The sequence below is a fragment of the Zootoca vivipara genome, chromosome 2 (genome assembly GCF_965207765.1).
Source record: "Zootoca vivipara chromosome 2, rZooViv2.hap1.1, whole genome shotgun sequence".
Lineage (NCBI taxonomy): Eukaryota > Metazoa > Chordata > Lepidosauria > Squamata > Lacertidae > Zootoca > Zootoca vivipara.
In genome coordinates, this window is record NC_142584.1 from 99,447,890 (window position 1) to 99,471,464 (window position 23,575).

The following is a 23,575-nucleotide window of genomic DNA, read 5'->3' on the forward strand; positions in this document are numbered from 1 at the left end:
TATGGTTTAATATGGCCTTTAATTGCTGTATACTTTTGATGGAGAATCTATCCCAAACACAAAGCTGAGTTCAGTGCTGTAAAATTCTAAAATCCTGTGGTCAAATCCTGTTACATCAGCTGGCTCCAAACTGAAATACAGTATGAGAGCGGAGCAATATTTAGCCACATAAGACATGCCTATAGACCAAACATGACTGGGGAGGTGGGCATGGTTAAATTACGTGGGGATGTTAAAAATCCTTGGGTTTCTTCTTCAGCCTCTGTCACTCAGGGTTCTGTTAAGTCCCCAGCCACCAGCTAAATCCAGCTTACCGAAATTATGGGAAATGCATGCCTTACTCATGAAACAAATCTTCTCATGGGGCAGTCGGATTGGCATGTGCTTCCACTTTTATTGGGAAATGATGCCTCTCCTTCATAAAAGTGAAGGGTAAGATTCCATATTTGCTCATCTTGACTAAACAGTTGAACAGCTGAGTTTTCATCTTGATGTTTGATGTCTTCCATGTTTGATACAACAGGCTGGTGGGAGAGAACTCTTCATTGCCGATTCAGAATTCATGTAGCTTATCCAAGAAAAATTTAAAGAACCATTTAAAAACCCACCATTTGGAAGAATGAGCAGATCCTTCCCACAGAAGACTTGATTTTCGTTTATCTCTTGGGAGGACCTGTGTTTTGCTTTGTTGGCTTGATTTTTCTAACCCCGATAGGGGCTTGTGTTCTTCCTAAAAAAAATGGCTCCCACTTAGGGATGGATTCTTCTACTTTTGCCCAGTAAAGAGTCTAGAAAAGACATAACACAATATGCAATTTAACTTGGCTTCACAACATAATCTACTTTGTTTACCAGCCCATCACAAAACAATCCAAACATAAAATGTGTCATTAAAGCCTGTTTTACGTGTGAAGTAATTTAGAAAAGGCCAAACTACTTTGGTGCTAATTCTCAAATCCCTCAATTATACAATATAGTGGAGGCTGGAAGGATTTCAATGCCTGGAGTAAATTTGCAATGATTGGATGTGCCCTCTTGTGGTGAATAATGTATTAGAACAGTAATCCTTGAACATTATACGTACTGGTAATTGTTTCCTTCATTTATACACAGGAGTTATATTTTTCAGAATCACAAGGTTATTCCCAGAATTCTTAACAATAAAGTCCTTATCTAAAACATTTTAACCATGTAGTTGCTAGAAAGGTTTGGCATGTACATAAATACAAGGGTTTTAAAGGATTTTGAGGTAATTGGGTTCAAATAGTTTGAGGATGTTTTATGTGTTATAAAGCCACAACACCAAACAAAGTACAGTAATGGCAACATGGTTCAGAACAAAATTGAAAATGTCTAGGGTTTGCAAAGTTGCTCTGGCTTTAACCATCTGAATTTATAGTCACTAAGACCCAGAGTGAGAGGAGTAGAGCCTTGTCTCTGGGTGTCAGAGCCTGCAAAGTGCACTGCACAGACAACTCTCAGGAGGCAGCCTGGTGCTTGTCTCTATACTGCTCAGTTTCTGAGGTTATTTGACCACATCTGAGAAACCTGGATGTTAGGAAGAAGGCAGAGGATTCTTCCCTCAGTCATACTGTGTCCTTTAAGTTTGGGGAACTTTTGAAATACAGCACAGTGTGGCTGAGGGGACAATGTTGAAATTGTCTCTTGGCACTACTGAGAAAATGCCAAAATATGAATCAAGTGATAATGGAAATACAGCTTTGAACCTCATGAATCCCAGTATCTTCTGGATTCTGAAAACAGCAGTATACAATGTATTGGAAACAAAAACTGTGACATAACATAAATAGAATTTAACGTCCAACTAATGGAGTATTAGAGGCAGCAATTCTACTCCAACAAAGAATCTTAAATATAATGAAATCATCTGAAGAGGCTGCAGAGCACCAGGGGCACAGCAGTGATTGCATTTAAAAACCATGTTGTCATTCAACAACATCATGAAGAGCTTAAGGCAGCAGTAGCCAGTGTGGTGCCCTCCAGATGTCGATGGTCTCACCCTTCAGCTCCAGCCAGCATGACCAATGGTCAAGAATGAAAGCAGTTGGGGCACAATGACATCTGGAGGTCACTATTTCGGCTATCTTTGGCTTAAAAGTTTGCATTAAAGACTATGGGAAGCTGGGAGTTTGGCTTTAGGCTTACCTCAAGATTAACAATGTCAGGGTGCAGAAGTAAGTGGTCTCTCGACTGTAGCTTTTTCCCTGCTGTTTTTATATCCTGCAACACATGAAGCACCAGAATTCACACACATGCAACAAAGCAGCAGTATTATATACTGGGGTGAGGAATGTCGGGTCTGGAGGCCAAATGGGCCCTTCAGGTCTCTTTTATCTGGCCCTCAGAACTCTCTCTGGGCCACTCCTGTGGGAACATCCTTTTCCCTCAGGCCACACCCTGCACCAGCCCTATTCCACGTCCTCCTCAAATGCTTTGGTCTGGCTAGAATGGGTCTGTGGACTGCAATAATTACTTTTGCTTGTTGGAAAAAAGATGGAGAGATATATATGTGTGGAAATCTCTGACTTTTCCATGCGTGGAATGTAGACTACCTGTCAGGCTTCAGAGGATCCACCCCCCACGGTAGGTTGCCAGGAATGGCTAAGACAAGGAAAGTTCTTACCAATGCTGTCAATATTTACAGAGAGAGGCTTAGAAATGCAGCCTCTTGGAGTAACAGTGTTGCTCGGAGTAAATCTCCACCCCCCTTACACCCCCTGTCAACAGCACCACCCACCTTATGGTGGCTGCTTAGGGCCATCTGTCTCCAAGCCCTTTGCCCTCCTACTTTCAATGCTTGCCAGGTTCTGGGAGGGGGGTCTGGAATGCTATCTAGTGATAACATGTCAGCCAGCTGTTCCAGCTCTGCTTCCTCCTCCTCTCCCATTATTTCCCAACTTTCCCCATCATCCGCCTCTGAGCTGTGCCCACTGTTGTAAATCTATACTGTCTTCCTCTTCTCTGGAAGGTTCAGGCTGAGGAGGCTGTCTCCACCATTCCCCCTCTGTCCAGTCCCTGACACTACTATACAAAGGCAAGAGTCACATCCATTTTTCCACCCTCTGCATCCTGTTCCACCCAGTATTGGCATGCAGATCCCAGAAAGCTGCCATGAGGGAATGTAACACACAGTCTGAAAGTTTCCCCACCTGTGCTAAACACACTTAGCTGGGAATAAGTCCCACTGAACTCAGTGAGGCTTACTTCTGATTAAACATGTATTGAAATGCATCGCTAAGCAATTTTTTTTAAAGCAATAATGGAAGTCAAAATACTTCTGTAGCCATACATGCTGTAAGTAATGTGTAATTGTCAGCAGTCACGAAATTAAAAGACGCCTGCTTCTTGGGAGAAAAGCAATGACAAACCTAGACAGCATCTTAAAAAGCAGAGACATCACCTTGCCTACAAAGGTCCGTATAGTTAAAGCTATGGTTTTCCCAGTAGTGATGTATGGAAGTGAGAGCTGGACCATAAAGAAGGCTGATTGCCAAAAATTGGTGCTTTTGAATAATGGTGCTGGAGGAGACTCTTGAGAGTCCCATGGACTGCAAGAAGATCAAACCTCTCCATTCTGAAGGAAATCAGCCCTGAGTGCTCCCTGGAAGGACAGATCGTGAAGCTGAGGCTCCAATACTTTGGCCACCTCATGAGAAGAGAAGACTCCCTGGAAAAGACCCTGATGTTGGGAAAGATTGAGGGCACAAGGAGAAGGGGACGACAGAGGATGAGATGGTTGGACAGTGTTCTCGAAGTTACCAACATGAGTTTGACCAAACTGCGGGAGGCAGTGGAAGACAGGAGTGCCTGGCGTGCTATGGTCCATGGGGTCACAAAGAGTCGGACACGACTAAACGACTAAACAACAACAACCAAAGTTAATGGGCATTGCCATTCAGATGGTGTTCTGCACTGTGTCATGTTATAGTGCAGAGGTTTTCAACCTTTTTGAGTCCACAGTTCCCTTAACCAACTACATTCTTTCTATGGCACCCCTGAGGGGCTCAGGAGCCCGGTTATGTCACCCCTTGTCTGCAGAGCCAGCAGCCCCTCACCCCTTTTTGAACACCCTCCCTTGTGGAGTGTTCCTTCAGCCTCCTCTACTTCCCCCTCTCCCTGGCAGTCCTCCGGGCAGCTACTGCTGCCATCCCTAGTCTCTGAGCTGCCCCCCCCCCGCCATGGCACAACAACAAGTGTCAGGGACTGAGCAGAGGAGGAATGTTGGAGACCGCCTCCTCATCCTGACCCTTCCAGGGAAGAGGAAGAGGAAGACAGTATAGACTTACAACAGGGGTTTGACAGAGGTCACAGCTCAGAGGCAGATGAGAGGGAAAGCTGGGAAATCATGGGACAACCGGAACAACACCCAGTTGACACGTCATTAGAAAGCATTCCAGACCCTCCATCTCCCAGAACCCAGCGAGCCTTAAAAGTAGGAGAGCAAAGAGCTCAAAGACCGGGGGCATGTAGCAGCACCCATAGAGAAGACGATGAGAATGACGAATGAGGAAGTGGGAGAGACGGGGGGTGGGGCGGAGATTCACTTCACCTGTCTCTGCAAAGACTGAAATAAAATAGGATGGTAAGAAACCTTTTCTTGTCTTTATACTTTCCTGGGCAACCAGTTGGGAGTCTCTGACAGCATCCTGACAATAAGTGATATCAATGTACATGGTGCCTTAACAGAAGAGGCATAAAGAAATCACAGATCACTGTCCCAAGTCATATACAATCTAAAAAGAAGACAAAGAAAGAAAGAAAAAGGGCTTTTTATAGCATAATATTCTTTCTATGGGGGATGCGGGTGGCGCTGTGGGTTAAACCACAGAGCCTAGGGCTTGCCAATCAGAAGGTCGGCGGTTCGAATCCCCGCGACGGGGTGAGCTCCTGTTGTTCAGTCTCAGCTCCTGACCACCTAGCAGTTCAAAATCACGTCAAAATGCAAGTAGATAAATAGGTACCGCTTTGGCGGGAAGGCAAACGGCATTTCCGTGTGCTGCTCTGGTTCGCCAGAAGCGGCTTTGTCATGCTGGCCACATGACCTGGAAGCTGTCTGCGGACAAACACTGGCTCCCTCGGCCAGTAAAGCGAGATGAGCGCCACAACCCCAGAGTCGTCCACGACTGGACTTAATGGTCAGGGGTACCTTTACCTTAACCTATTCTTTCTATATCAGCACCATTAGCTTCCTGTATGTTTCCAAGCAGGCCCGGCTCTGGGGGTAGTCTTGGTGGCGTGGGGCGGGCAAGCGGGCGCTGCGTGCTGCTCCCACCCACCAGGGCGGGGGCGCCGGAGCAATCTCCGTGCGCCCGGCGCCAGGCCCCCAACCTGCTTGAGACGACCCTGTTTCCAAGTTTAATTCAAGATTCTAGTTAACACCTTTAAAATCCTAAAATGCTTAGGACCACTGTGCATAAGGACTGACATCTCCAGAAAGACAGGGATGCATGAGAGGGACTCACAAGAGAGGATACACTCTGTTAGTGTATCCCTGCCCCAAAGGATAAATTTGCCTCACTAGGTCTCCAACTAAATACAGTGGTACCTCAAGTTACAAACTCCTCAGGTTACAAACGCTTCAGATTACAAACTCTGCTAACCTGGAAGAGTTACTTTGAGTTGAGAACTTTGCCCCAGGATGAGAACGGAAATTGTGTGCTGGCAGCGCAGCAGCAGCAAGAGGCCCCATTAGCGAAAGCACGCCTCTAGTTAAGAACAATTTCAGGTTAAGAATGGACCTCCAGAACTAGAGGTACCACTGTAGCTTCTTTGATTTTGGCAAAACTCAGTCTGACCAATGTCTGATTTTATTATACTTGGTAAGCAAGACGCTTCGCAGAAATTGCAAAGTTTTGAGAAAATATACAAAGTCCAAAAAGCAACAATTTGGATGAATATCTTTACTGGTGTGTTAGTTCCAATAATCTTATGAAAAGCTTCTTTTTTTTTTTTTGCTGTACTCCAGCAACTGATTTTCCCATTCTGGAAAGGCTTTGCATACAGGGACCAGCTGTTTCACATCCTTCAACAAAACTATTATATCAACAAGAGGAAGACACTGCACAGGAGAGAGGTTCATGAGTGACTGAGCAAGAAGAAACAACAACTATCAAAACAGTTTATCCAATAAGCTACAATTTTATTGGAATTGAAGGCTCTGCTGATCCAGTGAATGTTAAGTGCTTAAGAATGGGTGCGCAGCCAGAACAATATCACAACTGTTGTTATACTAGCACTGTGGATATGCCACCAATGCAGACAGACATTCCAGTGCTCCGCGCGGGCCCCTTTTATATGTACAACTTTTATTATTTTCAAGGGATTTGGGGGAAGTAAAAAGAAATCCCAGAATTAAGTCTTCATTATTGAACCAGCATTTTGTGGCTAGCAAACTTTTATTAAATATATATATATATATATATGTAGAGTTGGGGTATTAGATTTCTTGACACGTTTCACCACTGAAACCAGCTTCTTCCATTCCAGCTCCTTGAATCTGCTCTTGTTCTTAAATAGTTTCCTTTGTCTCTTGATCACAGGTGCGTGAGAGTCAACTAATGACCAAAAGGAGTCAAAGCTCCAAAAGCTCTTTACAAGTCTCAAGACACAAATGTGCACCTGTATGTTGGCTGGAAAGTATCTCTGCTGTGGGTGACCCGAGGATGAATGTTCCTCAGATCGTCCATAGCTCTTCCTGGTACTCATGGGCCGTTTCATTTCCTACCTCCTTTTTTACTGCATATGAGATAGCTCTCTCTCGTGGCAATGGGCGTTCAAAAATACGTTATACCCAGCAATGCTGCATCCCTACCTCCCTGGAAACATCTAAATCTCTCAAATGTGGTTGTCTTAGAAAGTGAAGACAAATCCTTCAAGGAAGGAACTTCGAAGAATAAGGTATGCAACATGACAGAGATTTTAAATGAATCAGCTGTACCCTGACAAACACCCTTCAGACTTTGAGAGCTGTTTTTATTACTGAGGTACTTTTTACTGAGAGCGCTGACTGCATGATTTGAACTTTATGTGCTGGGGGTAATTTACAGTTAAGATGATTCACCATTTGGAGTGAAAGCATTTGCTGCGCGCGTGTGATGAAGCCAATATTCTTTCCAAAAGAAAGCCACAAAGTAACGGAGCTACAAAGACAGACAGCAATTTTGTTGAAGCTCTTCCCTGCTCAAGACAAAGATGACTTGCTAATATGCATGCATAACATGTGCACAAAGATGTAGAAAGGCAGCAAGCTGTTCACCAGACATTCAAACTCCAATGAAAACTCACCTCTATTAGCTTTTCTTAGGAAATTTGCACATGGGCTTCCACTTTCCATGTGTTGGGTTCACAGAGAACTAGACTCAATCTGGGGGCGGGAGGGGGAAGCACCTCTTCGAAGCTGTGATGCCCCCCCTCTTTTTTGTGGGCTTTCATACACAAACATTAAAGAGATCAAGCGCAGGCCTTTTGGGCAAATTAAGAGAGATGGGAAGGGGCGTGGGAGTGGGGTGTGAAGGAGCCAGTGCTGAACAGAGATGGAAGGAGAGAGCATAGCAGATGGCATCGTCGGGAGCAGAGAGTGAGTGTGAAGAGTAAGGCATTTTTTTTAAAAAATTAAGTTTAAAAAAGGAGGAAATTCCCCAAAGGGACTTCCCACCATTCCCAAAACATGGCAGCTCAGAAGAATAGGGATCCTGGTGCAACGGGATCAAAACAAAGAGATGCTCGCCAGGAGCGGAGTAGCCACTTGGAATATCACCGTTAAATTAAAAGCAGCCTAAACAGGGGTTTGTGAGATCTAGACTCAATTTATTGCCGGCAGCAATGGAAAAGGAATGACGAAGTGAGCGATTGTGAACATGATGAGACAGGGGAGGAAGTGGCAAGATAACCTTTCCTCCTTCCCACACTCTTGCATTTATAGAAGTGCAAGACCCTGATTTTGCTAAAAGGGGTGGTTCACAATGTCGGACTAACAGCTCCAGAGATTAAATGACAGAACAGATGCACCATGAAATGCAGACTCTTACGACACCTATCAAAACGTTTTCTCCTTGGCCTGAAGAGATCAACTGTCATGATAGCAAGACACCTCAGACTCCATTTAACCCTGGTCTTCTAGGGTGTTGTATGGCAAAGTATTCTTACTGCAGCATGCTCCACTCCACAGCACTGCTCTTCGGAAGATTTCCACAGCATTACGCAATCCTGTCCAAAATCATTTCAGGGGCTACTTTGTTTCAAATATATGATGGTAGGAAAGTAAAGTACTTTGGGGCAAGAGAAAATAGCTCTGGCTCGCTTGATTTTAGTTGAGAAGGGCACTTTGGCACAGCCTACATACCAGATGTGTCTTTTTGTTGCTCCTATCCAGTTTTAGCATATTTTGAAGTCTATTGTCATCCAGAACACTGATTTAATGACAGGAACTGACAGAATTTGTTGCTGGGAGCTGAAATGTGCCTTGGAGGGTGGGATGATGTCTCTGAAAGATTAGATGGCACCTTTGCATGCTGTTGATAGCTAAAGGGAACCATGTCTTTTGTATGTGTCTTTTCCCTTTAAGGTTTGGCAACAGGGTTTGCTTTTGGCAAACCTTTTCAATATTTTAAAAGTCAGCGGTAATATAATAAGCCTCTGGCATATCAAGTGCAGTTTTTTTGGATACTGCGATATAAAACATTTTGGGTTTTTAAAAGTTTCAAAAGGCAGCTGGGAGTAAAGGGAACAGAGAAGGTGACAAGTAAAGGCCACATACAACCCCTTGGAAGTCTACTAAATACCACTAGCTTCAGGTGGTAATGGAAAATACTACAAATCTACAATCCTGTTCCAGTAACAGTGCTTCAAAATACCTTCAGAAAAGATTCAGCACTGCCTATACTTCTAAAAGCTTACTTTACTTATCATATCTGTTTCTCACACATCTTCTAGGGGATTTGCATCCCATTTTATACTTATGACAACCCTGTGAGGTAGGCTAGGCTGAGAGAAACAAAAAATAAAAATAAAAATTCCTTCCAGTAGCACCTTAGAGACCAACTAAGTTTGTCATAGGTATGAGCTTTCGTGTGCATGCACAATTCTTCAGATACGGTTGATGCTTATGGTGTTCAAGAGCTTTGTAAGTGATACCACTCTCCTGTGTCTTATTTATATATTTTTATTTTTATTTGTTTAGTTCATTTATATACCACTTGGTATTTCAGCAGAAGTCTCTAAGTGGCTTACATACCCTAACACGGAGGAAGCAAAAGAAGAAATAAAATACAAATTCCACATTCAAAATCTACAATACTACTTCTCATTCCAAATTTTAAAGAGAATATGGTAAGCTTTGAGAGCACATCTGACCGATTGCCTAATTTCTACAGCAATATAATACCAGACACTTACTTGCTGCTCTTTTGTCAGTCATAGATGTATTTCCTGGCTGTGGGGGGAGTTAATCAGTTTGGTATTTATAATTATTTCACAATAATTTTCATTTTAATCTAGTAGTACCCATCTTAATAAATTGTGTGTGAGAAGGAAGTACTACTACTACTACTACTAGCCTTTATTGGCATACGTTAAAACAGCAACATTATAAAATCATACAAAGCCATCCAATTACATTGATAATACAAACACATACAATATATAAAAGACTAGATAGCCACCATTGAATAAACCAGGCAACTTTAGATTTAGCTTTAAAGATCTCGGCTAAACTTAGCCGAGAGGGAAGTATTATCCTAGCATTCAGAAATACTGGATTAACTGCTCGATCCTTAAGTAGAAACAGGTCCTAGTGACCCACTCTCAAATATGTGTACATAGGATTGCAGCCCAAATGCCTTTGAATGTCAAAGAATCAATTTATTTCAGTTCTTAAATTCTCCTCCCTTTAATAAAATTTTTTATACCTGTGTTTCAGTCATTTCTGTTTTGGAAGTACAAAATTCTAGTTGTAACCAAGAGAGCAGTAATAACTCATTTCATAGCTAAAAGCATAACAGAAGTAATTTTACTCAATTTCACTTGAATGCAGGCAAATACAATGACACCTCATCATGGCATCGGTGTATTTCTGAGAAAGCCAAATTAACAACTCTCCACATGGTAACTGTGAAATGTACAATGCCTGCTATCGGGAATAATTTTTAAAAGTTGGCACATAAATCTGAACCTTATTTTCAAGGTTCTAATATAATATTCTGCATGGATCTCGTTCCTGTTTTATTTTGTTATCAGAAAGCATCTGCAGTGCTGCATGCCTGTTAAAGCCAGAATAAAATTAATACATCTAAACTCACTAAAGTTGCATTTTCCTGCCAGACAATTTGTTTTGATGGTCATACATATGCTTTTATTCCTTCCTCAAATGTTCTAACATTTTTGACACTTGAGAGAAATTATTCAGCGCACTGTGATAGTAAACAGCGAATATTCTGCACTAACTTAAAAGAGCTTATAATATTTTACCTACAGGTATCAACAGACTTATATTATCATCTCACTGCAAGCAATTGTTTTCAACTGTATACCTGGTGGCTAAAAATACATATATATGGTGATATTCAACTAAATCATATTCAAAGTAAACCCACCAAAATTAATGAACACGTCCATTTATTTCAATGGGTCTACTCTGAGTATGACTATCACCGTCCCCCAAAAAGTCAGTTACATAGGAAATGTTATATGTAAAACTTTTTTTGAAATATGTGCATGGTTTCAGCAAGTTGGATTAAGTGTGTTCTTTCTTCACCAATGTGGAATGCAAAATATATAAGCTATAGCAGGGGTGGCCAACTCCCAAGAGACTCTGATCTACTCACAGAGTTAAAAACTGGGAGTGATCTACCCCCTTTTGGGGGGTTCAGGTCAAAGCTGTTGAGCTTCTTTTAGGAGGGAGGGAGGCCCATTTTTGTTTAGGGCTTCAGGTCATAGTTCAACTTTTTTTATGGAGGAGGAAAATTTTGGGTGAGCTTTTTTTAGGGGTGCCAGTGATCTAGCAGTGATCTACCACAGACATCCAGTGATCTACTGGTAGATCACAATCTACCTGTTGGACGTGCCTGAGCTATAGAATCAACCAGGTATTCATCACAGAGCAGCAATTTCATCATTGGCCCTTGCTTCACATTGTTGATTAGATATCCTAATCTACCCATAGGGCGGAAACAGGGAAAACCGTGTTTTCCTGAAAATAAGACACTGTCTTATATTTATTTTTCCTCAAGAAGACACACTATGGCTTATTTTCAGGGGATGTCTTATTTTTTAATTACTCGTCCAGCCTCGCCTCTTCCTTGGCGCCCTCCAGAACTGCGCCTATTACTATGTCTTATTTTCGGGGTATGACTTATATTGCTCAAATGCTTAGAAATCCTGCTACGGCTTATTTTATGGGTATGTCTTATTTTCGGAAAACAGGGTATTGGTACACATGGAGGTGAGTGGTCACCGTTTTATGATGTCTTTGTGCATCTGATATACTTAGCTTTATGTGATATGGTCTGCCACAGATGGTCGGCCATGGCAACCCTTCCCCGCCCCAAACAAACCTTCCCCTTCCCCTATTTTTCCTTTAAAAACATCATATTGGGACTTCTCCAAGCTCTAAACTGCTCATTCTATCAAAATGTAGCCAGATGCCAGTTCTTGTGAAGAACTAGGAGTCCCACCATGTGCAAATTTCCCTTTCTGCTCCTGACAGAAATAATTTCATAGGCACCGAACTGAAAATATGCACAAGAAGGTTACAGAACCCTCAGCTCCAAAAAGAGCAGAGTGGATGAGTGGGTGATCTGTCATAACATGTTTAGAACAAAGCAATTAAAGGGAAGTAATTTCCCATTTCCCAAAGAAAGAGGTGACACATCCCTACTCTTCTGAGACTGTACTGCCCCAGGGATGACTCTAGAAAAGTAAAACAAAGACACACTGTCACAAAACATGACACCACAACATGCACTAGAAGAGCAACCAGGTGAATGTTAAGGCATAGTTGCAAATAAATATATATGTATGTCTGTGAGGGATAAAGCATACACATATTTCTTTTAAGTGGGGGATGGGGAAGAAATGCCCTACAAAATCAGGGGCATCACCATCAGGAGTTAGGAAAGTTGCTAGGCCCAATATAACCATAGTGGTTAACAAATACATGGTGGGCTACAGTCAGTGGACTAGCTAAGCTTCTTATTTGAAAAAGAAACTATAAGCTATTTCACAACGGAAGAAAAATACTTTATACCCAAAAGCAATCTTGTGTTTATGCTTGCCTAAAGGGAAGAGTCAGAAATCAGCCAGTTGGAAATGGTTTCCTTAGAGACAGTCAAACCTGCTGAATTTGAGCCAGACCAATAAAGAGACGGTAAGATTTCTCATGTCTTGGCTCACTCCTAGAGCAATGTTTTGTCATAAAATTTGTGGAGATAGCCTTTGCTGGAATGGGCAAGCAAGTGCGAAAGAAATATCATGAGCTCATATCACCTTCCTCGGAAGGACTGCAGAAGTGCCCAGAGGACTGATTTAGCTTTGCAGAATGTTCTGTATGAGAGTGAGTAGATAAGTCTTCATAGCCTGGAGCACACACAGTATTTCTGCACCTCACTGTTAAACGCTTCAGACACTGCAAGCTAAAATTGCTGCTAGAAGCAGCGGAAGACTTTTGCAACAAACAAAATGGTGACATCCAACTCCAGAGACTGTTTCACTCTAGTCTCCATCTTTGTTCTCAAAAGGAGAAAAACATGAAGGACCACATTTTGGACCACACTGTCAACAGGGAACCTGCTTTTTGGTGGGGAGGGATGTGTTCCTGTGCACATGGTTTCTACCTCTGCATCTCACAGGGTCCCCCAACTTCCCAATATAGAATCATTGCCTCCACAAACACCTTAGTTGTCATACTGATAGGCAGAAACAAAAATACCTGATCTTAACCAAAATGCCGGTAAGCATTTGAGGGCTAAGGACTATGCTGAGAACCAAATGAACCTGAGACCAGATTCTCTCAGCATAGCACAAATAGATCACTTTAAATTATCCTTTATCTTTGGGTGAGAGTCAGGAAACCGGAAATTATTTTTCCATATTCTGGATCAGTCTTAGCTATCTTGGAAGGATAAAGAAAAATAACAGTAAGAGATCCAAGAAACAAAAGCATTAACAATTACAGGATATTAAAAAATGGTACTGTATCTCTCTCTCTCTCTCTCTCTCTCTCTCTCTCTCTCTCTCTCTCTCTCTCCATTTATATTCAACAGAGAGGGTAGTTGAGATGATAAATGGAATTCTGAACATCTGAACATTTGCCTCCACTCACACATCTTCATTTGATAGATATTTGGGCATTATTTTGTTCCATGTGGGCATGACAAGGCAGACCTTTTGCTCTAAGAAGCTTACAATCAATTAATCAATACGGCACCACATATTCTAGGAGACAAAGGAGAAGCAAGGGAGAAAAAACAGGCCCATATAATCAGAGCGACAACAGAGGTGAATAGTTTTGGCTGCAGAATGTACTGGATATTGGTTAAGGGACTGAGGTAGGGCAATGGAAGACTAGAGAGAAGGTTGCAATAATTGGGGTGAGAGTTAATTTTAAAAAGAGTTTGCAACACTACTGATTATATCAATTAAGTTTAATGAAGACTCAAAGCCAACATCCTGGAAACAGCATTATTAACCTAAACACACACATTAGTTATAGACAAACCTAGTCATTCACCACCTGTGTTTCAGCTTCAGGCAAAGGTTTTTTTTTTTTTAAGAACCACGACCACAGTCTGGTCACCAAAAGGATATGTATATTTTCTCCTTACAATCTAGTGGTATATGAATTTTGTGAAAGAAGCAAACAAGTAAATAAATGACACTCCCTGCCCTATCATGCTCACTGGTGAGATCATGAGTAGGATCTCCTCTCCCAATCTCACTGCATGGATTTATCAGAATTCAGGTTCACTGAATCCTGTTCACTGATCCTCACCCAGCTAATCACTGCTTCTAGTCACTGGCACAGCACCTGCACAGCCACTCCTGCTTCAGATGGATTGGAGAGACAGAACAGGAAATAATGCCAAAAGTAAATAAAACAACACATTCAGAAGCATACAGAGACAGCAGAGAAGACGGACAGTAAATCAGCTTAAAAATGCCTGGACAAATAAATAAGTTTTGACACAACACTGAACATTGCTAGCAGGGGCAGGGAGGAAATTCCAAAGATGAAGTGCCACTAAAGAGAAAGAGCCTTTTTTCTCATTTGTTGCTACATAATTAACTTCCCCTGGACATGGAGAAGAGCCTTCTCTGAACATCTTAAGACTTGGGCAGGTTGCTGCAGGTATTTGAGTCCCAAACTGTTCAGGACTTCAAAAGGTAAGCCCCAGCAGTCTGAAATGTAAAGAATAGCTCATCACACTTCAGCGTTAAGCACCTCTGCTTCCTTCTGCATATGGTCCTGAACAAATTTATCAGTATCTGAAAGCCGGTGTGGTGTAGTAGGTAGAGTAATGACTAGGACCTGGGAGACCAGGGTTCAAATGCTCAGCCAGGAAGCATGCTGGGTGACCCTGAAGCAGTCACTGTCACTGGGCTGGAGAACCACGCATGCCACCTTGAGCTCCTTGGAGGGAAAGGTGGGATATAAATGTAATAAAATTTAATGGAATTAACACAGTGGAAAACAGTGCCTTTCAATGTCATATGGAAATTTCACCATTCAGTTACTGGTTAAAAGTGATGAAAACTTACATTTAAAAGTGCTACATTTCTTTTACGAGCTACGTCAGCTTCTTGTATTTGCCATGTCTTCTCAGCTTCTTTGTCTCCTAGATGACTCTCCATCTGCTGAAGCAACACCATTCTCTGAGACAGTCTACAAAAGGGAAACATTCGGATAAGTGGGCAGACCATTCTTTCTGCACAACAGCAAGAAAAACAGCCACCTTTTACCCTCACCCATTATCTTTCTCTAATAATGTTGAATACAGCGTGGGTGCACTGAAGGAGGGGGGAAAGCACAGGAAGTCCCTTACTTGATGTGCTCCTGTGGAGAAAGCAACCACCATGTTGCACAACAAGCAGGCTCTGTGAACAAATGAGACACCCAGCACTGAACACCGCCAAAGAGATGTGTGTAATGCAGAGTTAGGAATAATAACTAACTGTACCGTTAACAGTATTACAGGTTAATTGGGTTCTGCTATTGTACATAGTGCAAGAAGATCAAACCTATCCATTCTTCAGGAAATCAGCCCTGAGCGCTCACTGGAAGGACAGATCGTGAAGCTGAGGCTCCAATACTTTGGCCACCTCATGAGAAGAGAAGACTCCTTGGAAAAGACCCTGATGTTGGGAAAGATTGAGGGCACTAGGAGAAGGGGACGACAGAGGACGAGATGGTTGGACAGTGTTCTCGAAGCTACGAACATGAGTTTGACCAAAATGCAGGAGGCAGTGGAAGACAGGAGTGCCTGGCGTGCTATGGTCCTTGGGGTCACAAAGAGTCGGACACGACTAAACGACATTGTACATAGCCCATGTTCATATGCAAAAGGAAGGCTGTCATTTAAAGGAATATCCATTTATCTTCCTCAGAATCAAGATTTGTAAATAAACAGGTATGCCTTTCCTGAAATAGATTATCTTTTAAATATTCCCTTCTACAAAGCCCCCCCATTCCACTTCATTTCCAACTGTACTATAAGGTTCTTTCTACATCCCAAACTAATCAATAGGCTTTAGATCAGGCATCCCCAAACTGCGGCCCTCCAGATGTTTTGTACTACAATTCCCATCAAGCCTGACCACTGGTCCTGTTAGCTAGGGATCATTGGAATTGTAGGCCAAAACATCTGGAGGGCCACAGTTTGGGGATGCCTGCTTTAGATCAAAGGCGCTCTGGCTGTTTTTCCCCTATCTGCGGATGAGGATAATTCTGCATCCTTGGCTATAATCTCCCACAGAGCAACCAGTAGTGGAAGATTTGACGATCAGGAACAGAGAGAAATGGATTGGTGAGAAGCTTGATGGTGGTATGGTGTTTGCCTACCTGGTGTGGAGGTTGCAAACATCATGCACTGATAGGGTCAATCACTAGTTTTGGTACATGCTGGCACCAGGGGTGTTGGGAAATATTGACATGAGGCCCTGGAAGCCAACTTTAGACTCCTAGCTAACATGTTCAAGTTCAGGGCCTGCATGGTAGAATGCTACCTGTTTTATATGCTGGGCCTGCAGACAGGGTTGTGGGGTCTCAATGCATGGTTAAGGTCGGTGATGGGAGGAATGCTTTAGATTGCTCACTGTAGAAATTGTTGATACCAGGACTGAATCTAGAATTTTCTGCATTCAAAGCATGAACTCTACAGCTGAGCTGTGGTCCCTGTCCTAAAGCAGGAGTTGGAACCGGTAGTGCTTTACATGTTGCTGGACAACACCTCCCATAATCCTTGACCATTGGCCATGGTGGCTGGAGCTTATGGAATCTGATATGTCGAGATCCACAGGCCCTCCACCACTGCCCTAACGCTCAGAAAGTATGTCTTCTGAAGTAGAAAAATATCAGTAAATATCAGTTATATTCAATTTCCTGTAAACCATTCTGAGACTCCATATGTCAAATAACATTGCCTCTGTGATTATTTCTTTTCTTAATTAATTCAGTCTAGTCCTATTAAGTCTCCACTTCTTATTACACCCACCACTATTTGTATTGCCCTTGTTGTACTTTGCAAGATTTGCTTTTTCCTCTCTGAGAAGCAACAGTCAAAAATGCACATAAGAGCTTTCACAGATTTTGGTACTAAGCTTATGACAACTTTTATACACTTTTTATCCTTTCCTAAATTCTCCCTGCCGTTTCAGCTGCTGAAACACAATGAAACAGTGTCAAGCTTGCCAGTGATTCTCATACCAAAAAAACAGAAGTTTTGCTATATTCTATGGGGTTGCTTTTTTAAAGACAAAATGATTAATCATATAGAAGAATAAGTCTTGTTGAGGAGAACCAGCATGCCTTCTAAAAAAATGGCTTGACTAGACTTCTGGAGTTCGTGGAGAGTGTTGCAAAGCACGTATATAAGGGTTATCTAGAATACATTATATATTTAATCTTCCAATAATATTTTGATTAAGCCCATCAATGAAAGGCTCCTCTGCAAACTTAATAGTCACAGGATAAGAGGATGGATCAACAGCTAGTTAAATAAGAGGAAGCAGAGATCAGGAATAAATTGCCATTTCTCACAATGGAGGAGTATTGAGTATTGAGCAGTATTGAGAACTGTGCTTTATACTGGTAGCTTGTTCATAAATGATCTGAAGTTAGAAGCAAGCAGTGAGCTGGTAAATTTTACAGACACACCACATTATTGAGGGTGCTGAAAACAAAACAAGAATGTGAAGAGCTCCAAAAAGATCTTTCCAAGCGGAGTGAATAGGCATTAAATTAACATATGAGGTTCAAAACAAGAAGTTGGTTACTAACAAAACGGAGATACAGTATTAAAGTTTTAAAGCAAACTGTTTCTGCCATCTTCAGTTGCTCTGCCTTCTCAGGTTACCTTCAAGACCAGTATGACTAGCAGAAACTTATATCAAACAAAATATCATTTGCAGATCCTGTAATGTAATTTACACCACTAGCTGCAAACACCCAGGTTGTCATGTTCGGTACTTGTGTAAAACAACAATGGTCTAAGCACGTTTTTGGAACCGTATATCCACAATCAGTTAAAAAGCACTTCAATTCAGATTATCTCAGCCTCTCTGATGCATCAGTCATTGAAATAAAGATGTCATCAGATCCAGAAACACTGGAAACGGGGAAACTCCTCAGTAAGGCATGTCACCTTAAACAACACATTGTCTTAACCTAAGTTCAGCAAATGCTATACCTGAATAATTAGAATCTGTACCTAGCACCTTGGCCCACAGCACCTTTTGATTCACATCAGAGCAGCTGAAAGGTGGAAGCTGGAAGGTTTTTTTGGTCACAATTTTAAAAAGGATTACAATTCACAATTTTACATTTCGCCTTTTGAATGAAAGAACTTAATTATTCAAAGCATAATAAAAAATACTGTTATTAATTCAAACACAAATGTTTTACGTTTTAGTGATATATATCCTGAAATTTTAGTTTCAATATGAAGGAAAAATAGTGGACTGAAATGAGGCCTCAGATTGAATTTAAGAAGGCCGAATCCAATTGCTCAGGTTTAGCTAGAATTTAAGTAGAATACTGTATTCAATATTAATAGTCAGGGTTTCACTTAGCATTTTTCATTAGAGGAGCAGCACTGGCATCACAGCACCCCCTTGAGGCAATCTTTTTAGTTTTCTATTGTTACAACTTCCAAGAAGCTCAGTTGGGGGGGAAATGATACTGGTCTAAGAGACAAGTTACTTTTCCTGGAGTATTCACATAGTAGCAAAAGCCTTTCATGCAGAAAAAACCCATAGCCTGGTAAACAAGATCAAAAACTGGTACTGTAACGTATACTGTTCAGTAAATGTAAAAAAAGCCTAGGAAAATATTTCAGATTCTTAGCCACAGGTGTCAAACTTTTTGGTTTTTTTTCTTTCTTTCTCCTAATTCCTAAGAGGCAGGATTTTGTCTGAAATAAATACTTACATTTCTTCATGTCTTTTAGCAAGTTGAACTTCTTGTGCTAAATAGGATGCCATCTTTAGTCATATGACTAATGCCTCAGTTTTACCACTCTGTCAATGAAGAAAAAGAAGCTAAAATTGTTTCTTTAAATATACACAGAGATACTTCTAGGGAAATTTATTAAAATACAATGCTAAACTAAATATAACACAGAATTAGTGGCTACATAAAGGTAAAGGGACCCCTGACCATTAGGTCCAGTTGTGACCGACTCTGGGGTTGCGGCGCTCATCTCGCTTTATTGGCCGAGGGAGCTGGCGTAAAGCTTCCAGGTCATGTGGCCAGCATGACTAAGCTGCTTCTGGCAAACCAGAGCAGCGCACGGAAACACCGTTTACCTTCCTGCCGGAGCGGTACCTATTTATCTACTTGCACTTTGACGTGCTTTTGAACTGCTAGGTTGGCAGGAGCAGGGACCGAGCAACGGGAGCTCACCCCGTCATGGGGATTCGAACCGCCGACCTTCTGATCGGCAAGCCCTAGGCTCTGTAGTTTAACCCACAGCGCCACAGGCTACATAACTGCCTTTTAAAAAGTGAAATCTGATTCATAAACGTTCTCAGGATCATAATACTGCCGGGGTGTATGGGGTGTTAGGGGAGGGTTGGCTTCTATGGTGGAGGACACGTTAAGGTCCTTTTCAGGTAGTTTGTCCACCTTTGGCCCCCACCCTACACTCAGCTCTCACCTGTTGGCTCCTAGAAGCTGTCAGCATGTGACTGCGACCACACCCTTGGAACAGCTTTGACTGGCCAGGTAAACCAGGTGAGGGTAGTCAATGGGTCTCAAACCCTTGGTGAATTAGGGACTTCCCCTGCTTGCAAAGACAGGCTCTGGTGGATTGGGTGGAAGAGACCAATAGTAGTTCCAATGGTCAAAAACACAGTTTCTGCACATGCTGCAAAGGGACAGATGGGGCTTGTCAATCTGGGAAGCCCAGCTAGGAGAAAGAAAACTATGATATGATCCTAAACCCCTGCTGCCTTGTGTGATATCTTCGGGAGAAGACAAGGCCAAGGAGTAAACATTACACAAATCCGGAGTGGAGTCCCTAAGATGGTTGGATGACGCCTTGTATGCCTCCATCTGGCAATGGCTGCAGCCAAGCTGGTGCCAAAAGTATCACTTTCCTTTGGATCACATCTGTGAGGCTGAGGGGTGGGTGTCTTGTTGGCTGGGCAGCCAAATCCCTCCATACATACTGCACAGACATGTGCCCCAGTCGCTTTGGTGATGCTAATGCAGCAGTTTGACTTCACCCCCCGCAGAAAAAACGCCATTGTCTTGAGACAGGCAGATGCCAACAACAATACTGCTGGACTGTATTTATGTTAAAGGCACATATTGCTAACTACTTCAGCAAAACTGGACTTGTTGAACAAATGTTTCAGATGTTGGAATGGGCACCAAGTTACTATTAACAATTTAGTGGAACAGACTCTAATTCCTTTGATGTTTTTAACCAGAGGTTGGATGGCCATGTCATGTATGATCTGGTTGAGATTCCTGCATTGCAGGCAGTTAGAGTAGATGACACTTAAGTCTCTTCCAACTCTACAATTCTATGTTTCCATGATAATGAGGTGCTCAACTCTCCTCACACCCACATCATTATATTTAATGGTGTACAACAGGGAAATAGAGCTTTGTCCTTGAGTAAATGAGGAATTTGAACCTGGGCCTTTCTGATCCGAGTCCAGCATTCTCACCATTGTCCTACAATGTTTCCTTTTTGAAAACTGTGCACTCCTCCACAACATAACTCCTGGGCAGGAACACTCATACAGCCTTTGCTTGCTTGTTTGTTTGTTTGAAAGGCAAACATCAGTAAGTGTTCCTTGTTTAGGTAGCAGCAGATTTTAAAACTCAAAACACTTAGGGGAAGGATGTTTAAATAGTTCTTATGAATCTTTAAAAAACAAACAAACACACCTGAAACTGGGCATTAACCCAAGCTTTGCTCTTTTGTAACTTAGTTCAAGCCCTCTCATAATGTATAGACAAGACTTTTTAAAATGCACCTTTCATTTTTAGAGGAGCTGCTTTCTCTCTCTCCTTCCCTTTTTGAGGTTTGGGGGTGGGCAAAAAGAAAAAGAGAAGAACAGATGTTACCTCCACAGCAAGATATCCTCCTTGTTATATATGGACATAATATTATGGAAGTCCTGCAGAAAATCTGAAACACACTTAGGACATGAACCCCAATCCAACTGTAACTGCATTTTTTTAAAAAAGGAATTTACATATGATTAGGTGCACCTGAAAAAAGATAGGCATGCACATTCATATGTACTTCCTATCAAATCAATGCAGCACAGATAAGAGCATTCATATTGGTGTACATTCTGACAAACAAGAATCTGTATTGCTTTGTCTGTGGTATGGCAGAAGCAGAGGAGGGGCACCCCAGGAACTCTTTCACAAAACGCATTGTTTTAAACTGTGGTTGAATGTGACACAAGGACCAGGTGAATATCAGTTAATATCGCATGGTTCCTCAGAGATATATGCTGTGCATTTTTTAAAAAAATTAAGTGCCTTAATTTAATGGTGTTATTTCATAACATAGATAACCTGAGATGCCTCTATTCTGAAGAGCAGACTCAACAAAGAGTCATTTATTAGATTTTTAAAATAAAAAAACCCCTGTATTTACTTTGGAATTTACGTACTTTGGTGAAGGAAAGAAAGCATGTCAACATCACTTTGCTGCATGCCTGAACATGTTGAGTTCATTTGGGTATGTACATGAGTGTGGCAATGTTAATGTCATGCACATGCTTGAATGCACTTAAACTATTTCAGTGCAAGTCATTCAATCCTGGAGCAGTCCAGGTAATTCTGGAGCATGCCTGAATATAGCAGAATACTTTTTCTGATCCCTTGTCCTTTCTGCCTCAGTTTATGAGACTGGATCATAACATAGAATGTTGGCATGGAGCATATAATCACCAGCTGAAGAAACCATCAACAGCTGGGACAGCCTCAGCCCCATATTCTCTGGAACAAATTAAGGCCTGTGTGTCTTGAAAGAAAGCAGAAGTAAGGAGATCCAGGCCAGGGAGCTGGTGGCATCAGCTCCTGAAGTCAGCCTCACAATATCTGTTAAGAATATTTGTACCATTCATTAATATTTTAAATTTTAATTGGATGCCTTGGCAGAAAGACAGTACAGAATTCCAACCAATGAATAAATAAATAATATATTAATAGTGATCTTAGTTTCCTTACATAGTCAAAGTAGCACAATCTACACACAAGATGAAGTTATAAGTAGGCTTGGGGGAACCCAAAGGTTTATTAAATGAATGGACGAATAAATAAATAAATAAATGGGGGGGTACTCCCGGGGGAAGGGAGAAACCCCAAAGCAGCCAAAAATGAGGTCTGAGTATGGAATGCTGACTGACCTGTTTTTCTTTGGTGAGAAGGGAAAAGTTGTATGAGAGAGAAAATAAAAGCACACCACAATGCAACATTTTGTTGTAGATTCAACTTCCCCCCCTGATGTTTAGAGAACTATCTCACATGAAATGTGGATGTTCATTTTTCTACTCTCAGTCATGTCAAAATGGGGCTTTGGACCTCACTCACTTTCATTGGTTAAGGAGACATTCCAACAGCAATTTCTCCAGCGCAGCCCCTCCTCGTGCTCCCTTCTCTCTCTTTCTCACTGCAATGGGCAAGAACCGGACTTTGCTTCACACTGAGGATAGAGGAGCAATGCAGCTGTAATATATATCACCAGCAAAGTTCTCGCTCCAACTTAAGCCAGGATATATATTAAGGTTTGACTTAAGTAGCTGGATATAACATTTATATGCATAGAGACAAAGAAAACTACCAATATGTGTTCACCATCCATTACTGCTGTTGTGGACAGTCACTGTGCTAATCTTGCAACACTTCTGAGCTTTGCACAGGGATGCCAAGCCTGAACCTCTTACATTGCATGGCCTTTTGGCTTATTTACAACCTTGTGCTGTTATGATCCTCACACACACACACATGCTGCTGCAACCTTGCTGATGCTAAGCATGTCTGTGTCTGACCAAAATACAAATGGGAGACTGGCCTAGGAATCCTATAGACACCCACCACAAAATACAGACAGGATGCAAATGTGATTTATACCAAAGCCATACATATGATGTACGTATGTGTACCTTCCAGATGTTTGGGGCTCCAGCTCCCACTAACCCTGGCCAGAGCAGCTAGTGGCCAAGGATGATGGGAGCTGGGAGTCCCAAAACACCTGGAGGGCACCACGTTGGCTATCTCTGCAATGCAGCACGTCGGAGCCCTCAGGCAATGCACCTTGGGAGCTGGGTCAACGATCCTTGATATTTGAGCAGGAGTTATTGGTTGCATGCATGTTCCTGGAGCTCCTTGAAATTCTTGCTCCATTGAACTTCAGCTTTGGTTCCTTCACCACCCCTCGCCTCAGAAATCTGAACTCCGTCCTTTCAACTCCCGCCCTTTCAAGCCCTGGACGGAGAATGCACCATTATGCGAGCGGAGGGGGGGAGGAACCAGAAAGGGAATGGGGAGGGGGGCTGGAGGAGGAGGAAGGGAGAGGGGACCAGAGCGGAAGAACCCAAGAATGGGAGGTTGGAGGGGGGAGCTTGTGGACAGTACCACTAAGTGAAGGAAACAGGGGACATATCTAACAAAAGTGAGCAATGAGACCGTACCACAGCGTGAAGCGTAAAAAAAAAGCCTTAAGAGAGCTGTGAGGTGAAAGGAAGCTACCTCCATCGCGACCCCAATAAAGCTAGACGCAATCTTTTCCTCTCCCTCTCTCTTAACTTTTCTTCTCAGTCCATTGCTGCCGTTAGGAGACGCCCAACAACCGTTCCGCTGTTATCGCGATACCAT

The 23,575-nt window shown here is 42.2% G+C and overlaps 1 protein-coding gene across 7 annotated transcripts; it reads right to left on the reverse strand.

Annotated features, from left to right (window-relative positions):
• CEP15 (centrosomal protein 15) lies at positions 1–23,575 on the reverse strand. Of its 7 annotated transcripts, none has more exons than XM_035098276.3 (7): positions 23,450–23,575; positions 22,292–22,403; positions 20,719–20,757; positions 18,659–18,747; positions 14,773–14,896; positions 2,167–2,241; positions 1–788 (listed from the first exon to the last, which is right to left on the reverse strand). In XM_035098276.3, the coding sequence occupies exons 4-7, from the start codon at positions 18,709–18,711 to the stop codon at positions 657–659; spliced, it is 384 nt and encodes a 127-aa protein (XP_034954167.2). In that variant the 5' UTR covers positions 18,712–18,747; positions 20,719–20,757; positions 22,292–22,403; positions 23,450–23,575; the 3' UTR covers positions 1–656. The 7 variants fall into 7 exon arrangements, with proteins under 7 accessions (XP_034954167.2, XP_088518628.1, XP_088518630.1 ...); XM_088662502.1 differs by having other exon boundaries at positions 23,392–23,575; XM_088662504.1 differs by lacking the exon at positions 22,292–22,403.

Bases quoted from the DNA above. Each gene is read 5' to 3' on its own strand.
- CEP15 (XM_035098303.3), bottom strand. From the start codon at position 18,711: ATGGCATCCTATTTAGCACAAGAAGTTCAACTTGCTAAAAGACATGAA. The intron at 14,897-18,658 runs GTAAGTATTTAT...TCCCTTTTGTAG, and splicing joins GCTAAAAGACATGAAGAAAT to ACTGTCTCAGAGAATGGTGT. The intron at 2,242-14,772 runs GTAAGTTTTCAT...CATGTGTTGCAG, and splicing joins GAAATGTAGCACTTTTAAAT to GATATAAAAACAGCAGGGAA.